General features: G+C 29.0%; 1 protein-coding gene across 1 annotated transcript in view; it reads left to right on the forward strand.

Annotated features, from left to right (window-relative positions):
• LOC111036458 (tachykinin-like peptides receptor 99D) overlaps positions 1-23,053 on the forward strand; it is an 84,336-nt gene that overhangs the window by 27,147 nt on the left and 34,136 nt on the right. Inside the window, exon 4 of the mRNA XM_022318483.1 lies at positions 5,529-5,725. Within this exon, the coding sequence (XP_022174175.1) occupies positions 5,529-5,725 (197 nt within the window). The remainder of the gene's footprint in view (positions 1-5,528; positions 5,726-23,053) is intronic.

Genomic DNA, 23,053 nt, shown 5'->3' on the forward strand with positions numbered 1-23,053 from the left:
CCGATGTCAACCGCTCTGTATATACTGACTGATTGCTATACCAGCGTCGTGCAAGACAATAATATGTCGTTTTGTAGGTGTTGCCACGTACCACAGAATAGACTTGACCACAATGGCTACCACAGCGGTTTCCTTTCTGATCGATCGGTATTGACGCCGCACGGTGTCCAGCATCCCGTTTCATGGGTACTGATATATTATTATATAATACGTGTGTGGTTAATTTTCTGGTTTTTCGTAGATTATTTTTAATATAATTAAAACTTTTCTCGTTTTGAAAGTTGTTTTGGACACAACAATCATTTGATCGCAGATTGCATTTGGACTGCAAACCCATGATGTGGAATATCCTTTTGGTTGTGCAATAATGTGTGATTTTTAATTTGAGATATAGCGATTATTCGGCAGTTCTATAAAGTATGGGTAGGTACACATTTTGGTATTTCACACCAGATAACTATAATATATACACTTATTAAACAGGTGAAAACTTTGATTATGGGGAAGTGATTAGCATCATAAATCCCATGAGGTAATATCAGTGGTATAGTAAGAACAATGCATTCGTTTCAGGTACATAAATTCCTAAATTAGAACCAGATCACACAGTCATAGTTAGAAGTCGTGATTGTGTTAATTGAACAGTGAACAACACACAAAATGTGATTAATTTTTTTATTTTTAAGAACACAAATGATACAATTATTTATTATTTAGTATTGTTCTAAACCCACGTAGAACAAACTAATACTATTAATAAGGTTGTAAAAGTTATAACCATTGTAATCAAAGCACAGTCTATGCTGTGGTGTTGTGCTGTAACGTGAGCACGCCAGCCAGAAAACGCCTAATATGAATGAAAACAAGGGACATTAATAATAAATAATAATACATCACACACACGAGTTAAAACTATGTCTGGTAATAAGCTTATTCTATGACAAGAAATCATTTAACGGACGTGTTACGACTTCCCTCGGTGTTCGAACAAACGGTGTAAATTGTCCGCCTCCGTTATTGTCATCGCCGTCGCCACCGCCATCGTCATAATGTAATGGGATGACCGGAAAGAAAAGCGGACTAACCGGACGTGTTTTCGTTGAAAACCATAAATTACAAGCTCGCGGATGTTTATTTTCTAATTCAACGGGTGTATTATTGTGTGTCTTCGGAAAAATATTGCTTTCGTACCTGAGAATAGCCATTTTAAAGTTTGAACCCATCCTTAAATAACTTTTTAGCTTTCATTATTTGATTGGTTGGTAGTATTAATATGCTTCAATATGTTTATCGTTAGGTAATTATAATTAATTCGATCATCATTTCTCAAATATATCAAATAGAATGATGATGTTTGAATATATTCAACCAAGGTGGGAGTTCAAGTCTATTTTTTTTGTCAGTGAACTATTCGGTTTTTTTAGGCAGTATTATGGTCAGAATGAGAAAGTGGTTATGGAATAATATATTGTCTTATCGTTTATGTATACCTAATATGGGTTTCTTGATAATGGCTATAATACGCTATTAAGCTATTCTGCTTCTTTATTTTAATGACAATTTATTTGATTTTCAATTGTACAGTTCATTTTATTATTGTAAGTAGTCAATTGTTGATAACTTAAATCATATTATTATGTAAAATTACATACATTACAGTATATTAGTTTAAGCAGTAAGCACATTAAATATATTATTTTACAATTTATATTATAATAATTATACCACTAGAAGATTTTAAATATTAAAGCACTGTTCTACCTGCAATAGCTGCCGTATATCTTGACACGTACGGTTTAGGTATCGATGGGATAATACCAATCTCAAAACCACACACTGATATCACACATTGTAATATTCTGGTTTCACAGAATTTATTTTATTTATAGATATTCAAAAAATAATTTTGAAAAATGAACGGAAATGTTTATCTATTCAGCAATAGCGTTCTCATCACTCGGTTACCTTCGAAAGTAAATAACCTCTGAATATATAAGTGAAAAAAATTAACCACTAGAAGTGTGTTGCCAGTTTTCTTATAATTTATGATATAAAAAGAATAAATACTACGAAACTTGGTTTACGAGTACTTTGCCCCGAACCCGTGTATGTACCTACGACCTACTGTTTAAATACATTTTACAAGAACTAGACAAATAAACGTGTTCGAGAGTACATCATACAAGATTGTTATGAATGTCTGGCACAGTGCACACGTCATGGAACATTATATTATAAAGAAAACCAATCCATGGAAATGTGACATAAAATATTGGAAAACTATTTTAGAGCTGATAATTTTGACTGTTTGAGTGTATCCGTCGTATAGCCTATAGGTATTTTAGTTTTAAATTGTTAATAAAATAGTTCTTCTAGTGTGAAACTATTGAAGAAAATATTTTTATCAAAGTAATATCCCATTGTGTATGTGATATAAATCTAATAAAATAAATAAGTGGTAAAAATATATTTTCTCTTTAACTATTATAAAAAGTACTTTACATCTAAAAATCACTTTCCAATCATTTATGACAGTCTTCGTGAAGTTATTTTTAGCCATGTTACACATATGAGAGACGTATAGGTAGATAATCCATTTTTGAATACTTGTCTCTGGCTGGTGCCCTTGAACTTCTATTTGCGCTAAATTTTGATCTAGGTGTATAATAAAAGATTACAAAATTATTAAAATGAAATTTTCTTATATGGATACGCTTTATTTGCATGTCATAATATAATTTATAATCTGCACAGTGACTTATTTCGTTTTTTACTTAGATGTTCTGGTTAGGTAAACCAGAAATGTATATTTATTGAAGTGCTCAGTGCAACAGTCTGGTACCTATATCATAATATTTTCGACAGTGACTTTTCCTTGAAAACAACTTCATGGAAGAAATATCTTTATACATGTACAACAACCATACAAATCCAATTATTATTTTTGGGGTTATCATATATTTCGTTAATTATTGATAATATGATGAATTGTAAAATAGTCGTCTGACATACAATTATTTATCTATTTGCCATTATTGTCTTGGCTACATTTTTGAGACAGATTCCGTTATGACTGTTGTTACTTAACTAAAACCAATATTATGGCGTTCTATACAAGTAAAATAAATTAAAATCTATAAATTATAATTTATAACAATAATGCGATATTCATTTTAGTATAAAATATTTAACTGCGCTTATGTGGATTTTAATGTGTTTAATCATATATTTTCTGTTTACATTCTCAATGAATACCATCCGTGCTTTTAGTACTTATATATACATAATACATATACATTAATAAAATGTGTAGCTGTGTACTATATTAGTATGTAGTAACTTTGTAAAAATGCGCTTGCTTTATATTAGATATTAAAAAAATACCAAGATAATTTAAACCAGATTTTTACAAGGTGTTGGAAAATGAATTTTAATAAAATAGATATTATAATATGCTCCTTTTTCATATGAAAAAAAAATTTACTGTGTACTATTTCAACTACAAGCAATACGTTGCAATATTACATGCTGTATAAATGTTTAATAAAAAATATTATAGTTTTAAATAGATTATGGATGTATTCATTTCGTTAAACAAGCTATAAATAAAATATAACAAATAACGTATTTTTAAGTTAAAAAACGAAATTTTTTTATTTATGAATTTTGGATTAATGTAATATTTGAGGCCATGTCTATATGAATTTAATAATTATGTTACGTTACTTAAAAGTTTTCATTATAATTATCGTAATACAAAATAATATTATGCAACCGCCTAATCTATACTATTTTTAATTTGTTTGCAGAAAGTCATATGATAAAACAATACTAATCTAATGGACAAAAATTATGTACAATAATTTAGTAGGCCATGTACAAAATACAAATTATTATATTAGAAGAACTGTTCAGATTAAAGCACTATAAATAGTTTATTTTGATACACATTGGCGTGTATCAACATAAATTCACTGATTTTTTTTACGAATACATTTTTTGCTTATTAAGAATTTTGACAAATTACCTTTCAAAAGTGTAAAGTATCTGTTATCTGTGTCATCAATTTTTGATCTATGTAGGTAATGCATAAAAGTTTTTTTTTTACTTTATAGCACCTTAACACAAAATCTAGCAATAATGTAAAATGCATTTGTTTATCAAATACCTAGTTTAAGTATGTACCTGTATTTAAGTAAAACTTAGGTTGAATAATTCATTGATTACATAAATATAATAATATTAACATTTTCCAGTTTTTAGATAATTTAATTTCCTAATCTAATATCGATTTCAACACTTACAAGAACTTTACAATAACGTAATTCTATAATTCTGCATATGAGTAAGTTATAATAAGTCTTATATAGGGTTTTCGTTTAAATTTCACCAACCTATTTTTACAATCGAATACTTGATAACAGATTAAAATAATTAGTTTTTTTGTAATCTTATATTATGTCATTAGACTAAAATAACATAATTACCATTATTTTAATTCTAAAAATGAAGGTTCCTTGTACTCCATCATTAGCGTTTTTAGACCCAATGTTCATTACATTCTAAAAATGATGGATGTCTGGATCATGGAAAATTAAGTACTCTTCTGATAACAAAAGTTTGTATGATAAACTAAAAACTATAAATGTGTGTTTAATTTTATGAATTTTAATCACATTATAAATTATAACAGAAAGTAAATAAGACTAATCATTCTGCAATATTATGAATATCAGTGGTGTTCCGAAGGTTATTATAATTCTAGTTGAAACTCAACAAGATGACAGTTGTACAACATTAATGATAAACATTTATCTAAGTAATTCAATTATTAACCGAGAAGCTTACCTGTTTTGAAATAAAGTGAACAAATTAATATTTGTTTAAAATATATTAACTGTTTGTATATTATGTGTAATGTAAATTACATAAATTATTTTATATAATGTTGACATTACTTAATGTACCTATTGTATTTGAATGTATTAACCACTTCTAGTCTAACCGAACGATCTACGTTTAAAATAATAATTTATATTAGGGTACATTTTGGTATTTTTTTATGTGTTAGACCTTTTTTTCAGAAAAATTTCAAATAATATGAGTATTGAACGTATAAAACGTTTAAGCACAGTTTTCGATCAATTGAAACAATAACCATGCAATTTACAACCTGACAAAATTTATATTAGGTACCTATATTACATGTTTACATGACTATGAAAAAACACGGTACATAATACTGATTCGCAATATTTACTAGTTATGCTTGCATTTTAAAGTTTTACATTTCAGTAGTACTAGTACTGTAAATTATTGTTTTTATTTTTGTATTATTCAAAATAAATGATACATTTTTGTAACTGATAAAAGTTTTATTTTTGTTCAATGATAATTATTTCTCGGCTCATCAGTCGTGATGACTTAAGTCAAACTAACTTATAATTTTAAGTTCATGCGCAAATACAAATATTCTTATCTGATATTCATATTTCCACATTGTAAAATGTATTTAATTCTGTTTGAAGGTTGTGAAAATGATGATCGTCGTTGTGACGATTTTCGCCATCTGTTGGCTGCCGTATCACATTTACTTCATTGTCACATCTCATATGCCGGAATTAACTAACGCACCGTACATTCAAGACGTATATTTGGCCTTTTACTGGCTAGCAATGTCCAATTCTATGCACAACCCAATCGTGTACTGTTGGATGAATTCCAGGTAAGCACTGAGATTATAATTTTTCATTGAAAGTCTGTTGACAATCTAATATACAAGGTGTGTTTTATTAACCATTTATGATATAACGATATGTGTACCTATTTTATTTTTTGATATTCGAATAATCTACCTTTGAACACGGCTGAATTCCCGATGAATCTGTTGGGAAATACTAAGTAGTAAATAGTATATGCCAACGTTTTAGCTACGGAGCATTCAACAGAGGCATTTTATGATATTTCAGGAAAGTATAAGTGAATAGGTAGGTACTTCAAAATATAACTTCGTCAGCGGCAATACGATACCTACAATTTCACAGTATAGGAGAATATCGATTATTTATTCGTCGTAAGCATAACTTCATGCGAAAGGTTATAAAAGAAAAAATGAACAATAAATTATTATGTTGTAGTTATGTCTGTACACAACTATCTATGTTTAATTCGGCGTTTACGATTACGGTGCAATGTAATTGATTATAGTTTACAAGCTAAAATTATTTTTATTTTATGGTTATAATTAAATACATGGTAGAGATATTTGATGTATAGTGTGTATATATATTATACGTATATTTATTCATATCTGCAAAATATGAAGTGCAGTATGACCAGTTAATGCAACTCTATTAATCCCGTGAATTTAAACTTTCAGCGCACATGAAGCTGCGATCACGTCTAACACATAGGCAACGAACAATTCTATCTATTTACAAAGTGCTTAATAATAGTCACTGTCATCCGTAATCAATGTAATAACAATGTTAAGCCCTATGTATTTCCATCATCATATACTTACGAGTTAGTTTCTCCGTGAACAGGTGTTTTCCGGTTGTCAACCCTAATTACTCACTTTATCAAGAGATATTGGTGTATTAATATCAGACGTATTGAAGCAATACGTACGTAGTCATTTACCAAATAAATAAAAAGATTTTAAAAAGTTTCCAGGGAGAGCCCAATGTAAGTTTACTTTAATGGACATTTTTAAAAATCGAAGTCTCCATCAAAACGTGTTTTAGCCAAGATTTTCAAAACTCATTAAAACTGTTAGATAGGCATGTACCGAATAATACCAATAAATATGGTGCAAGTTATCTAGTGGTATTTATCAATGATACCAACATCATTTTATAATGTAGGTATAGCAACAGTTGTGATAAAGAAAATATTTAAAAATAATTATTTTTTGAATGTATGATTAATTGATAGTCAAGTTATTGCCCAAAGTACTGGAAAAAAATATATTTTGTAATTTTTATATTTTTTCTAGATGAAACTAAAAAAAAAAAATACTTAATTTCTTTAGATTTATAATTTTAACTGAATAAAACCGCTATACTCTCAATATTATGGAATTCTATAAGGAATTAGGAAATCTGACTTTTAGATAAATGAAATGGGTACTTAAAATCGTATTAAGTTAGTCAAATGTTTCTTTGATTACTAAATCATAAAATCAAAAATGTGTTCGAGATGTGTGACGAAATGTCGAAACCATTATTTTTATGTCGTTTGACAAACTTGCTAACATCAAACTTACACACATCAAATACGGTTCGTTTGCTGTCGTAAACGCAGTCACATACTAACTTAAAAGAATGTGTGTTAAAGCTTCACCGTTAAATATTAAATACGTGTTTCGACGATAATAGCTTTGGCATAAAGTTTTCCACGTAATTGAAATGTTATTTCCCGTATTTTTTTTCCTTAATATAGGTAGATTTACTGAGAAAATGTTTATTTATTCAACAACATTTTTTTTATAAACATAAAATTCATTGCGAGACTAATGTTCAGAGATATTTTTTTAGGTGTTTATCAAATATATAAATATTTCACAACATGTTTTAACGGGTCGAGGTAAAACAAAAGACAAACTTCCTATAAAGTTAACATTTTTTTAATTCATGAATATTGGTATAGAGTAGGAACAATGGTTTAAGCACAATAGTTAATACTATAATGTTAGAAATGAAGTTTATAGTAATAATTATTAGTAAATAGGATCTTATTATATATTATCTAAATGTACACTATAAAAATGTATTAAACAAATAAAAACCACATCTCAAGCCATATTACAGTGGTTCTCAACCGGTGTGTCAAGTATCACCGTGATGTGTTTCACCAAAAAATTTGTTTACATATTTTAATGTAAGCACATGTTCAAAATAAAAATATATGACGACGTTATGACGTGATGGTAAAAACCACAGATAAGAAAAACAAAGGAGAACAGATGGTCTCATTCTCAATTTGCGTACCTATAGGTTTATAATAATTATTACTTTTTCAAAAATCCATTAATTATTTTTTTATTTGTGCCTCTATATTTATGGATTTAAGTCAGGGTGTCGTCGTAAAAAAAGGCACTGTTATATAATATATATTATATTGACTTTACAGCCGTCGCCTTGTATGAATTAACCTAAATATACCATGCTCACGGGTGTACATCATGTTTATAGATTTTATCAACAAGCAATTATTATTGATTGCCTAGTGAAATCATAAGTTAGTAAAAATAAGAAATAATTTTTTGATAATTTTATACATTTTTTTACCCACCAAAATAAATGTTATAATAATCACTAGTTGTGCATAAATCATAATGTTTATATAAACTCCTCGGAGTATATCTTTATTTTAATTAAATTGTTTGATCAACATGTAAGTCGGGTTTTTAAAAGACAAATATTGAACAGCTATAGTTATAATGCAAAATATCTTCTAATGTATACACATCCAAAATTCTTATTCATACATTTGTTTGTGTTGTTATTTCAAGGCCCAATTAAATGCATATACGCACTTTGATTTTGAAAAACGAGTGTTAAAAATGAAGATACAGAATAAATATTTGCCACAAAATTAATACGTTTAGATCCAAGTTCGTAGCTCACATGTGTCTACCTCTTAAGCAAATGAGCACAAAAATACGCAAATACCAGTCCCTGACAATAGTATTGAAATCAATTGTTTTTTTTTTTTTAATCTTTATGATCTTTAGTAGTTTTATTATTTTTATTTTAGACCTTGTAAGCTGGTACCTACCAGAAGTCTCGATAATATTTAAGTTAAGTCTGAACAATTTTCACACAAAATATATAACGTTACATTTTACCAATATACAACAATTTATAACAAACATTACAGTATTATTATATCATACAGAGTTTTGTGTTAATTACTTACATAATAACTGCATTATTAGGTATTATATTATAATGTTGTTACCATTATTCCATTACTATTCCATTGAATTACCAACAACGGGGCTTAGGTACTTACATCGCGAACCAAAATGCATATTACGCGATGTTTGTTTGTAGCACAGGCTATATGAAAATAGTCAGTTTTCATGCATTCTGTGCTTGTAGTCTGTACACATATAACGCATCACGACTGAAATTAAACAACCTACTTTTTATACCTAACTGTTTTTTTTTTCAAGTACACATATTATTTATTACATACCTTCTGTATACATTATCATACATCACCTAGGCATAATTACAACGAATTATATTTAATTTACGAGAATGTGAATTAATAATAACACGTCAACGCATATGTTTATAACGCTTAGACACATCACCCAACACTAGGTAAACATACGGTTTCGTTAAATTATTATTCATAGATATATGTTCAACATTTCACAACAAATGCCGTTATATACACGTAAATTATATAAATACATGCGTAGAAGTAGATGTGCGTATTGTATACATATACACGAGTATACGATGTTCGTGTGTTCGAGTATAATCTTTTATTTGTCTTTTCAAATGTTCTCAAAACTCGCCCGTGGCTAAACCAACTGAGCATTTTTTTTATTGTCGTATGAGTTTACCATTTCCAAGCTTTTGAAATCGTCAAACACACACTGTCCCTCAACACTTTTACCGCCGTATCTTTCTATTTACACCATTCATTTTTATTTTTTATCGGTCAAGGCATTGTTCTTATAGTATATAACATATACTACACTTTCTGAAAACATGTCATATAAAACAAAATTACATTGGATTTTTGTATGTGTTCAGAACTTTAAAAAAAGGTAAAAAGAGGTAACGTTAAGTGACACAATAATATAATATTAAAAAAGTTGGAATTATAAATATTACAGTATCAATATATAACATGATATTAGAATTTAGCAGTATTATATTATGCACGCAGCATAATATAACATAATTATGGAACCTATAAATTAAAAATTATCTAATTATTAAAACGTTAACGGAAAGTTACACTTTTTTACATGAAGATAAATGCCATAGTGCTATAATATATTGTATAAGTTGCAGCTAGTAGTTTAATGGTTGTTTGGTATATTAATATATTTAACCTATTTTCCATTGTCAGTTATTAATAGTTTTACCACGGATAGTATAAATATAGTACTCCGATAAATATACCTAATTCATTACATCCTAGCGGTTTTGTCTTATAATAATTCTATTAAGTATTAACAATAATTCTAATTCGAAATGACTAAAACCGGATTTGAACCCACGCCACGGTTGCTGTAGATTTAATATGTTAAGTTTAGGTTTACTTAGTTGGTATATGAATGATAATAGTTTGCAATACTCAGTAACCAGTCGGTAAGTTTTTTTCTTGCATACACAATTCTAGCAGCGCGAGCAGTTCATTTCCAAGAGTGTAAGGTCCAACTGTCCAAGCAATTCTCGAAACGGTTCATTGAGTATCTACCGATTGAGATAATAGTCGGGATGTGTAACGAACTTTGGAAATACCAACGCAGAAAGTCAGTGAATTATGAAATTCGTTTAATGTGCCGGGTCCTTCCGACGGTCTAGTGTGCGTGATCTGTGCCTTTGCTCTTTGTACGTCACTCAAATTCTTGGATTTTTGCCGCTATAGAACGAGAGAGATGAAGTATGTCTATGAGATGAGTGTACCTATGAAATATGCACTCATCTATTTCACACAATTTTCCGCTCGCAAACGTCGAGGGCCTCGTTCATAATGGGTCGTAGAGCATCCGAGGTGCGACAGTGGTAGAGATAGAGAACCGTCAAACAAACAATTTATTACAAAATTAAATACAAAAATTGTAAACAATAATTATTGCGCACACTCAATATACACGTCGTGGTATAACGCAGGTACAATATATCCAAGAGAAAGTTGTGACTCGTATTAAATGTTCTCTGTCTAATGTAGTGATGCCTTCCGTGCCATCGAGCTGTCACGAGTACTTGGCCTTAATGTATAGCTGATGACCACCGGTGCAGGGATTGGGTTGTCATCGTCGTTTCATGGCTGAACAAGTCACCGATTGAGTTATGTGTGTTAGACTTAGGTAACTCGACGTGCTGTTTTTGACTTTTAGTGATGTTTTCGTTTAAATCCGTTTATTTATACTATCTTTTGAGTTGCTTAACAACTGTTTTCCGCGTTGGACTTAGTTTAATCCGACATCCGCGGTCCAAGTCAAGTATCATCAAGACTTACCTTACACGGATAAATAAATATTACTTTCACACGTTAATAAACTAATCTATGAAATATTAAACCAATATCATTTACACCCGGAGTGATGAACGGCATGTTTTTGACGATAATATTATGTCACGAAACAATTTTAATTATATTTTACATTATAGTTTGGATATTATAGATAATAACTTTATTTAAACGTGTTATGTGCCTAGGCAGTAATACATAGGATATTATCGATATTTTAATTAAAAATGTTAATTCATTTATATCATGCTTGTGTTAATTTCATAAAGTTTGTGTTAAATATTTTTGTTCTTAGTAACATACTTTGTAGAACAGCCTATTTTTTCATACATGTGTGTATTTCGTGCTGCCAATATGTCAACTAATTAAAAAACATGCCCACAAAAGATCTCCCAAGAGATCAATACATTTGAGAACTAATTAAAAAATAACATTTTTTTTAAAAAAAAGGACACTTAAGATTGACACAATTTAGTGAAAAAAAAATGTCAATAGCCCAAATATCAAAAAATGTTTAATTTTGAAACGTAAAGACTAAAGGTCACATAATACAACCACACAATATTACATCCATAAATGTTTATTGGAAAAATAAAAGCAAACAGAAAAACGTTTCATTTCGAATATTAGTAGGTATTTTATTTTTTGATCCTCCAAATATAATTCCATTGTAACGAATTCCCGAGGGCATGGTTCCCGGCGTTAATTATTTTGGGTTTTTCTATATGCATTTGCATTTATTCAAATTAACAATCATCTGTACTTCTAATGTTTACTTAAGATAATTTAGAGCTATAATTCACTATTCATAAACGATATAATATGACAAACTGAACAATAATTATGTCGGTGTGTGATACCGTAGTTCCCAGTATAGCTTAAAACAAAAATATGCTATTTGTATCAAGTTCAATGGAAAATATTGTAGTATAAAATGTGCTTACAGTTTCGACCTACAGCCGATTGAGAATATAACCTGAGTATGTGAATAATGGACATTGATTTCGTATAATGATAAAAATCACAAATTACTTTATAACTTTGATATTGATTAGAGAAATCTATAAGATTATCTAGCTTAGAAATCTGTATCTTATGACTCCAATAAAAAAGGTGATTTCAGTGAAAAATTGATTTCAGAATCTAAAAAAGTATTACAAACGGGAAATAAGTTATTGGTCTCGAAAAACAAATTAGACTCTCTAAAATACGAAAATAACAGAATTTCTTGAAATTGTAATAATAGTAGGTATTATGAAAATGGTATACCTAAGACTCAAGATGAAAATATAATTACTATTATTCAAAAAATTACTTCTGTTTTAAATGTTAATTGTATTTATTTTTAACAAACAAGTCGTACCCATCAGTTATCAGGTCGTTATTTTCATTTAAATTTCCAATTCACGTACGTAATATGATCGAATACTTAAGTTGAGTTATTTCCCTGAACGGATAATATAAGCTTCTACAAAAAAACATATTAAGAAGAAATGTAATATGTGGTCTCGTGGGAAAAAAATCTATTGGTTTATCGTATAGCATTTAAAAATAAAATAATCGAATTTATGCATTTAAATCCTCTGAGGACATCAGTGTAGCAAAATATCTGTACCGAATATCACATTTTTCACGTTATTTGAAATCTAAGGTTTCAAAATACAGCTACCAACAACATTCCACCTAATCTGTTTAGTGTTTATATAAAAAATAATTGACTTTCGAATTCTACCCACTAAACTTATTTGTCCACACAGTGATTAAACCAACATATTAGACCAACAAATGAACCGAAAATATCACAACCATATCATCCCCTTGGCGACACACACAGAAAATACCTACCGATGAAATTGTCCCATTATTTTTGCTCGACCGGAAACCTTGTATTCTTCATTAATAAGTTATAATGTATTAATGTGTGAGGCAGTGCTCGACGGTTCGTAGACCTTATAATTTGTTTGTCCGATTGTTTATCGTTGTATCAATAACATTTTATACGTTAGTAGTATGTGTATTCTAGTATCGTTCGTTTTCACATAGAATTTCTAGAACTATTCAAATTAATAATTATTATACTTTTTTTTTATTAATCAATCACCATGAAAGTAATTTTACGAGTAATGTGTCAAGTGTTCCAAAAGCAAGCAACATATAGTTGCCATAAAAACAGGTTTTATGAAAATCGGATGTTCAAAAAGTCATTTGTCATAACGTCATATTTTGTGATTTGTGATTGTTAACTGGTTAGATTCTCCGCTGTAAACGATTTGAATATTAGATAAATCTAAATGCCATTAAATTTCAATTTTGATATTGGACTACTCGAGAATGTTGAGAAATACAAATATTACCATTAACTGTATTGTGATATTATTCGCATACCTATCTCATTGTCTATATGACTAAATCATAGTTTTTTAATTGTTGTCACTTGTGTGAATAACACACTACAATATGATATTCTATTATTAATCAACTCAATTGAGTAACTAATTATTTTTGTTTTATTCAAAAGTTGATTGTATGGAATTGTGATTCATTTTTATAGAATTCAATTTCATGTCAGCCATTTTGTGAAAACTCGAAACGTGTTTAACTCGATTAGCTCGTTCTACATATTTAATCGAATCGCGATATTTTAGCTAACCTAACATTTTAGTGGTAAGTCGAAATTAATTAAATGGCCATTGTGATAATTATTATAAAACAATACAGTCAATTAGTTAACTAATTTGTTAGTTATTCCGTTAACAATTAAAATCATTTATTTACAATGCATTTACATTTTAACGGATGTCTTCTCGGAGTGGTCGAGTATACTTCACTTATCCATTCTTCCCCATTGTTTATTGACGTAGTGTTTCTATGGTCTATATTACCCACATTACGACATCCTTGTTTTTGACGTCAAGATCAAACCTTATATTATTCTATTAGTGGAATATAATATGTGGCCATCAAACGCAGACTGTAAGTTCATATTTTTCGGTTTCTTCCGATGACAAATTGAATTAACTATATACCTACCTAATATATCAAATTAAGTAAAAGCGGAACGTCCGCCATTAAAATAATCAATATTATATTATATTACGTACATTGCACATATTATTTATTTATACGTATAATCATACTTGGCCTGTATTAAGTGGTTTTATGTATTAAAAAATGTACAGAACGACAAAATTGTAAAAATAATAGAGTTATTACGATGTAGATAACATATTATATTATCATGTACCTATATTATCATTTAATATTTATGAAATAGAACTTAAATGTAGTACCTCCACAGGTGTAATGAAAAGAGTCATTCTTAATGAAACGGTAAGACTTTTAAGTACCCATTTCTTATGATGTGCCTTTTGTTCATTATCAAATTATAAAAAGTATATCGAATTGCCTCCCATAGCATACCAAAACTATAATTTAATAAAATATCGATTTCAAATAATTCGTATACTTTATCAACTTTTAAAATGTTCAAAAATAATATTATAGATAATTATTTACAGTACTATTAGTCAGCATAAACATAATTATTTACCGTTATATTCAGTTTTATTACCAATTATTAAAATATCGCTGAGTTAGAGTTTTTTTTTTATAAATCAAAACTGATTATTTACAGCGGTGTTGACTGTTGGCTGCAACCATAGACCTATTTATTCATTATGGTTGTATTCATATAGATGACATTTGAGTATTATTAACCAGCGTAGGCCTATGAATTGAATTATTATTATACCGTCACACATTTATAATGACTTAATAGTTATTATTATTTAATTTATTAACGTTCCATTTAATGTAAGAGTGGACTTATATCCTTCCGTTATGTGTGCGTTCATGATTGTTTTTAATTTTGAAAAAAAAACAGTGATTGGTAATCGAATAATATTCAAGCTAAAAATAAATTTATTTATATATGAAAGTAGAATTCACGGCAAGAGGATAAATTTAAAATAGAAGACAACTCAATAGAATGATAATTTTGAAATCAGGAGGCAATTCTAGTATGCCCATATTGGCTTGTTAATCATTCAGATAAATACAGTCATAATATTATTATTTTATCAATTTATAATCATTTTTTATCGATATATTTTGTTTTGCTGTAGGTACCGAAATTGTAACGTGTTGGTAGTAAAAATAGTAATGTTATTACATATTTAGTGATTACTAGTATACGTAAAATAACACCGATGTGTTTGACTCTTCCACAAATGATGTGGAACAAAGTTTTTCTCGACTCAAGAACATACCAGTATATTTCGTTAAAAGCCAGAGTGCGTTTTTATTTAAAAATTAGATTTAAACGTCTTTAGTAGGTAGTAAACTGTAACTTTACATATACTTAATTCATGAGAAGATTATAAATATGCATTTTTTGTACGTTTTAGGGAATATTTTTAGGTCCCGGTTAATATCAATACAAATAGAACCTAATAATATCATAAGAAATTAACTAAATAAATAATTTAAAATGTTTTAAAATAGTTTCATACATCGAATATATATGCAAATAGTACTTTGATTATGAATCGCGTATAGGTTCAATTTAAACGATAAATTCAAATCTAGGGCATAATAATATCTTAAAAAAAATATTTTGTAATAATAGTTGTGAATTATTCATATATAAGCAAATTAACTATAATGAGTAATCACATTGTTATTAACTTTATAGTTAGGTTAATAAACATTGTTGATATTTTTAACATTGGTATCCCGTTTTTAGAATTATTTGTTTTTGTTGAGTCTTGTAATTAATCACTTTTAGATGACCTCAAAAGATTGTATATTTGACATAGATAGTACTTATGAAATATCATTTTCAGAATTACAAGGTACTTTTCCGAAAATTTCGAAGAACGGAGACCACAGAAGAAATAAAACAGAAGTATCAGATTCAATTCCCACCAGGTCACACATAGAGAGGAAAACTTTGTAATAATCTTAGAACTTGGACATTTTTACCGATTATTTATTTTAGTTTTAGACTTCACAATACCATTTTAGCTGTAAAATGCTTCTTTGCATTATTAAAAAAAATATTTTTAATATTTTTTAAAATTTATATATACATAAGCCATTTTAAATACTTCATAATAACACAATTACGGAATACCAAAACAAGTCTTATTAACACACATTTTTGAATATCATTGATATTACGACACTACCCACAGACTTTTAAATTTATAATTATTAATAAATTACTGCTGGCACTGGCAGAGAAGAATAAAGATAGCGGAGGGCCCATTTATTTAAATTGTTTGTGCACACACTGTGTCCGTACTTTCTTTAGATTTGTTACTTATGACTAATAAAACAAATTTTAAAATAATGAATTTGTCATGTTAATTAATTATGTATTTGTGTACGATACACATTAAAATAAAAATGTAGTTATAAATTATAACATAAGTGTAGTGTGGATTTGCATAGAAAACAATAAGTTACTCTATACATTTAATAACACTCGAAAAACACGTGGAATATGATTTGTTCGCTGAACGTTCGTCGTGTCTTTTCACACTAGAAACTAATTAAATGTTATATAGTACTGGTATGGTCCGTTGGATATACGAGTATACCTTTTTATGAATCGAGAAACAGATTGAGACATTCGTGTTTAGTATACACCTATAATATGTAACGTATAAATCTCAATATTTCGTACATCGTTTTATTTGATATTATTCTTAAACTTTAACGAATTACCTCGGTTGTCCCTTGACACGAGGTTGCTTGCTTGCAAAAAAAAAACTTTGGAACGGGACGTTTTCAAAATAGACGAAAACTTCTTTCTCCGCGCAGACATCCGTGCACGGTTCAATAATATATTATATTGTTAGAGGGCGAACATTTGATTAGTCAGGTTCAGTATACCATTCGATTGAGGTGCGCGTGCCGAGGTGAAAGTTTGACGGCCGTATGTATAGGAGGTGCATATTACAGTTACACGTGGATTCATAAGGTCGGCGGAGTTTTCTGAAAAACGTTAAGACCGAACGGATACGTACGTATAATAGTTGCTCGCTGATACAGTTTGGCCGAGTTTGGGTGGCATGCAGTGACGTTCGCTGACTGCTCGTCGGGCGAACTGTGAGGGGAAAATGGGTGGGAAAAAAAAACCCAAACTCCGGAAAATTAGTTTAGTGACACGTAAAATTATGTACCTGCAGTGTGACATCCGACGACACATATCCCGCATCAAAACTAATTTCAGTCCGACTGGGAAAGCAGGCCACTGGCGTCAGGTGTGCGTGCGTGTGTGTGTGTGTGTGTGTGTGTGTGTGTGTGTGTGTGTGTGTGTGTGTGTGTGCGCGCGCGCGCGCGTAAAAAAAAATCCCCACGCGGCCGTGTGACATCTGGACCGCTATATCATTTTGACAGAAAGATGTATCTACTTAGTAATGTTGTTTGTGAGCTCCACGACTACGCGTTAATCAAATCAGTTTTTTTCCACCAGACCGTGCGTGTAATACATCAGCTATTTGATTGTGTTCCGGCCAAATTACATTTAATACATCATCTGTTAAAGCCGCGAGAGTGTAAATGGCGAATATATATGTATAGTATAATATATGATAATATCTAAGCTACTAATAAACTTGTAAAATAAATATGTCTGTGTAAACGAATATAATATTACACAGGTATATGACACATCGATCGTCTGGGCAAGAATAAAAATACGCGTTTTATTTATTTAGAAGAATAGAGACGACTTACGTTCCTGGGCGCCACGAAAAAGTACCTATAGGTAACAATATAATCAACGCTCTTGGACGATAAATAACCAAAGAAAATGTGTTTTTAAACAAACAAAAAAAAAAATAACTAATTTTTAATGATACTTACCAAAGAGTTGATTTAATGCGACATATTTTTATTTTGGTGCAATTTATTTATCGGTCGTTTAAATGTAATTTTGTTTCTTTGTTTAAGCCGCAAATGCGTTACTGAAAACATTTACACGTGCGCCTCAACAATTACTGGCCACAACCCTAATTACCTTTAATTTCTACCGCTACATTATTTAATTGTACATACGTATATGTATTTATGATTATTATTTCATAGGAACATTTTGGATTTTGCAAATATTATAACAATATTAGCTTCTAAAAATTATAGAGAATATATAATATATTTTATACTTGGTAAAATAACGAAAACATTTAAACAAAAAACGCTGCACAAAGTGGCGATTGTTTTTTTTTAAAATTCTATAATATGCAATAGTCAGCATAACAACAATAACCCGCGAGTGTACTGTCGAGAGCGTTGGAACGTCATAATTCGTTATATTATATACTTAAACATCATTTTTTTTTTCAATTATTCGCGTGTAATTTAATCAATATTCACACTACACGGTGGATGATACGGGTCAATGAGTGCCTTCACAAAACATTATAACGAGCAATTATACTGTCCTAATAGCGAAATCGCTATTCGTAAATCGAAATTACTATGTCGTATTACTACTCACGTGCACTAATCCTGTGTGGATATATTGAATATTATGATATATGCGTCATTACGCAGTTCAAATGTTTACATTGAATTTGTAAAACGAATTATTTCGATTTTAATTGTGGTTTGATTATTTGCCAATATGTATACCTATACACATGTTGGCTAAATGATGGTATGATTTCATATGGTTTTTTTTTCTCACCACGTTGAAAATTGTCTTATACCTATTGTCACCTGGAGCTAATTGAATTTTAACAAACATTATCATTGCTCATTATTATTATTATCATCATCATCGACCACTATTTTGTATAATAATAATTATTAGTTGAATTGGCACAACATAGTATTATACGCATTTCCTATGGCAATCTAATAGCTATTTATTATAACCGAATAAGACGAAATCAATTTAACATTCGATTTAGATTAATGGAATGCAATTTTTTATTGAGTTCGTGCCAAAGTTTATAATACGATATGATTTATTAGCGTTAATACACAAATAAACCATTTCAATATTCGTAAAATTTAAACATAATACCACAAGTCCACAAGCGAATAAATTTAAATGAACTTGTCACTAAACACATTATACCAGTGTAGACTCATTTGTATAATATTATGATTACCTATTAAAAATAATTTATCAGAGAGAAGGTATTATAGTTATTAGTTTATATTCTGTCTATGCTCACTATATATTTATTTTAATTAGTACAATGAGTTTTTTGTTAGTTGTACATTTCAGTATACACTTAGGATACTACTAGTGTTCTAATAATTTCAGTTACCTTCTAAAAAAAATATGAAATAACCATATGGCATAAAAGTGCAAAAATGAATGTCCTAAGACACTAAATTATATTTAAATATTTATTCCACAAGCTAATTATATTTGATGTATCACCCGACTCGATCAGCGTTAAAATTAATCTGTTAATCGACTATTTTCCATTTTACTTCAGTTGGAATATATTATTATACTTGTGAAAACTCCGTCAAATCAGTTTATCCGTTTCGAAGTCTTTCCGGACACACAGACAGCCAAATGTATCCGTGCGTGTGTCATGCAATATTGCATCTAATCGCGTACGTTTAAAAAATCACATCGTCTAAGGTTTGAATGCATACTTAACATTTTTGATACGCAATACAAATAATAAAAAATGGAGGAACGTAAGCAACCTCTCTAATGGAAATGGAAATTGGGCAGTGAGTGTACCTCGTCATTGAGTATAAAATTCACTGTATTTTGACTTCGAATTGTATGAATATAAATTTTAAAAAAAAACCTAAACAATTTAAAATTTCTATAAATATTTCAAAATTGCCAAACATAATATCATGTTATGGATATGGCTAATGAAATACTCGTTAAAATATTTGGTAAAAATATCAAGTCTTAGCCGTTAATCCTTTTTTAATTACAACAACATAACTAAATAATTTTTCATGAAAAATATTGTTACTTAAATACTCTCATTCACTGGTTGATTTTTTTTTTAGTTAATTTCGATTATTTTAATAAATACTTTTCTACCTTTAGAGAGAATTTTTTTACTTTTGCCTATTTTGTTAGGTGTTTACCAACTAAATTCGATTTGACATCAGAAACCACCGGCAATGTTGAAAATAGAACAATTTGTACTGGAAATGTGACGTCTAAACAAACAAATCATTGTAAAACCAATAGGTACATTCATTTCGATACTTAGAATCCAAATTTATAATTTGGTTATTGCTTATTATAAATATTTACCGTAACTCAAAAATGTAGGTACTCAATGTGTGAGTGTTAAGTAATGATTGTATTGATTATTAATAGTATCAGTTGACGAATTATTACTAAGGATTATTTACTAATAAATAATCATCCATTTTGTGTTCACATAATAAATTAATAAAATACAATTATTATATATAATATATTTGTATGTTATTTAAAATAATAAAATCATTAAAAATTATGATAATTAATTATCCGAAAATACACCAATACCCGACAAATTATATCTTTTCTTGGAATTTATATTCATACCTACATAATTTTATTAATGGTATTAATCTTTCTCCGTCAAACTATTCAATCTCTCATCGCATACCTATTGTATAATAGGATTGTATTTATGAAAATAAAATTTATTTTTGACAAAAAAACCAAGTTTTATACTTTGATCGGTTAAATTATTCCTGGCTCAAATACAATAAATACGATCATACTAAATATGCAAAAATATGCATAAAGCTCAATATATGCAAAAACATGCAAAATAAAAATAGTACCATTTTCATCAGATTAATATAAATTGTGGACATTACTCACTAAAGCTCCATTTGGACGTAGCAAAAAAAACATGATGTTGCATGCAAATCCTTGCCCTGATAATAACTATAGTTTTTCCACCATACAAATTAAAACTATTTATCACATTCACATTTATTCATAAATCTAATACTTAATAAGTATATTTTTTTGATATTAAATTAAAAAGACATTATCTAACATCATATAGTACCGTGATATATTAGAATATTTTGATAATATAATTTGCATTTAAACAGCTGTGTAATACTGCATGAAAATTTAATGAGGAATTATGATCAATTGCATACTAGACAATTGATACAATCAAATATTTGGTTGAATATTTTTCGAACTATTTGTGCTCCGAGCCATATGGCGTGTATGGTAGGACTTGTAAGTACGGTATGAATGTTCCGTGCCAAGTTCGTGTGCATTTCAAAAATTGAATATGTCTTTTTTGAGGCAAAACGAAAACTGACAACCGTTAAAATGTAAAATTACACTTCACAATCTGCATAGGTAGCACGTTGACGATGCATATTCCATTTGATGAGTACGTACAATAATATAGTGTGCATAAATATTAAATAAAAAATAAAAATGTTACTCTATTGATTTATTCGACATTATAGTATGAAAAGTCGTTAGAGTATAATTGTGACGGGGTCACTAACTAGATGGATCTGGTTCAATTAATATCATATTTTAACACGTTTCCGGTGTAAATAAATCTCCGTTCCAGGCAGTTTCCGCTACGAATGCCATGATGTCGCACTGCCGGTGAATGTAATTTTACTATCACGACGACAATAATACACGTCCCATTAATATTCTTACTTTATAATATTATGTGATAATATATTAAGCTGGTCGTGTAACTACACACGCACAAATAATATCATGTGAATTTTGTGTTGTGGCAATGTTTAACGTAAAAAAAAGAAATATTTTTATATACTTACAGTGTTACATACACGCCTAGTATAATATACTGAAGACAAATACAAATAAATAAACGAAGTTTTGATTTCTGGTGGTAAGCATATGCTTAATATATATTAAGATTTTATTATTGATTTCTAAAATAATAGGTTCAGGTTTTTGTTACTTCGCAATCATGATGCAATCTGATAACTTTTTTTTAATCGGCATTATAAAGATATCAATAACATTTGTAAATAGTTCAATACTATAAATGTTAATATAATTATCATTCTATAATATTATTATTTTCTTGATATGCTTAAAAAAAATATCCTAAATAAAATTAAAAAAACACATTTTTTGTACACTTTCCTTAACAACTTTTGGGTTTTAGAAAAAAATCATCTACTAAAATATCAAAATCAGAATAAATAATGGACCCAAAATACAGGATTAAAAACTCAATGGAAGTACAAAAATGCGAACTAAAAAAAACTGATAATATCTTGTTTAAAAAAAAATTATTAATTATTTTTATAGGTAAAGAAATAGTTTGTTTTCGTGTTTCCGCTCCTTCTGAGATGTATTTTATAGAATAATATTGGCACTTTATACCTTCATAAACGAATTAGATATTTGTTCTAACGCAACTATCTTATAGTGACTTGGTGAGGCGATGTCGTGAGCTTAATCTGCGGCAACGCTCTGAGCGTAATTACCGGCCGTCGTTGCTAGCATTCGGATGGGTGACCACTCGGGTTTTTAGCAACACATCCTTGCCACACATAAAACGTGTTCCGACCAATCGTTCTCCCCTTCCCCCATGCACAAACAGTCTAATGGCCTTAGTAGTTGAAGGACTGAATCCAAATTTAAAAAAAAAAAACTTATAATGGATGATATAATCACTTTATTACTATTATTTTGCTTTTTTTCCATCTACAACCAACTATTCTTTGAAAAAAAAACTGTGATTATTACTATTATTCATAGTGTATAATCAATTATACTGCTGTTGGCATCTCTAACTTTTCTTATTTTTATTTGTATTTTGACCTATTCTGTTTTTATAACACTGAATATTTTATTCAGATATTTTAG

This window comes from Myzus persicae, unplaced genomic scaffold (genome assembly GCF_001856785.1).
Source record: "Myzus persicae strain clone G006 unplaced genomic scaffold, MPER_G0061.0, whole genome shotgun sequence".
Taxonomy (NCBI): domain Eukaryota; kingdom Metazoa; phylum Arthropoda; class Insecta; order Hemiptera; family Aphididae; genus Myzus; species Myzus persicae.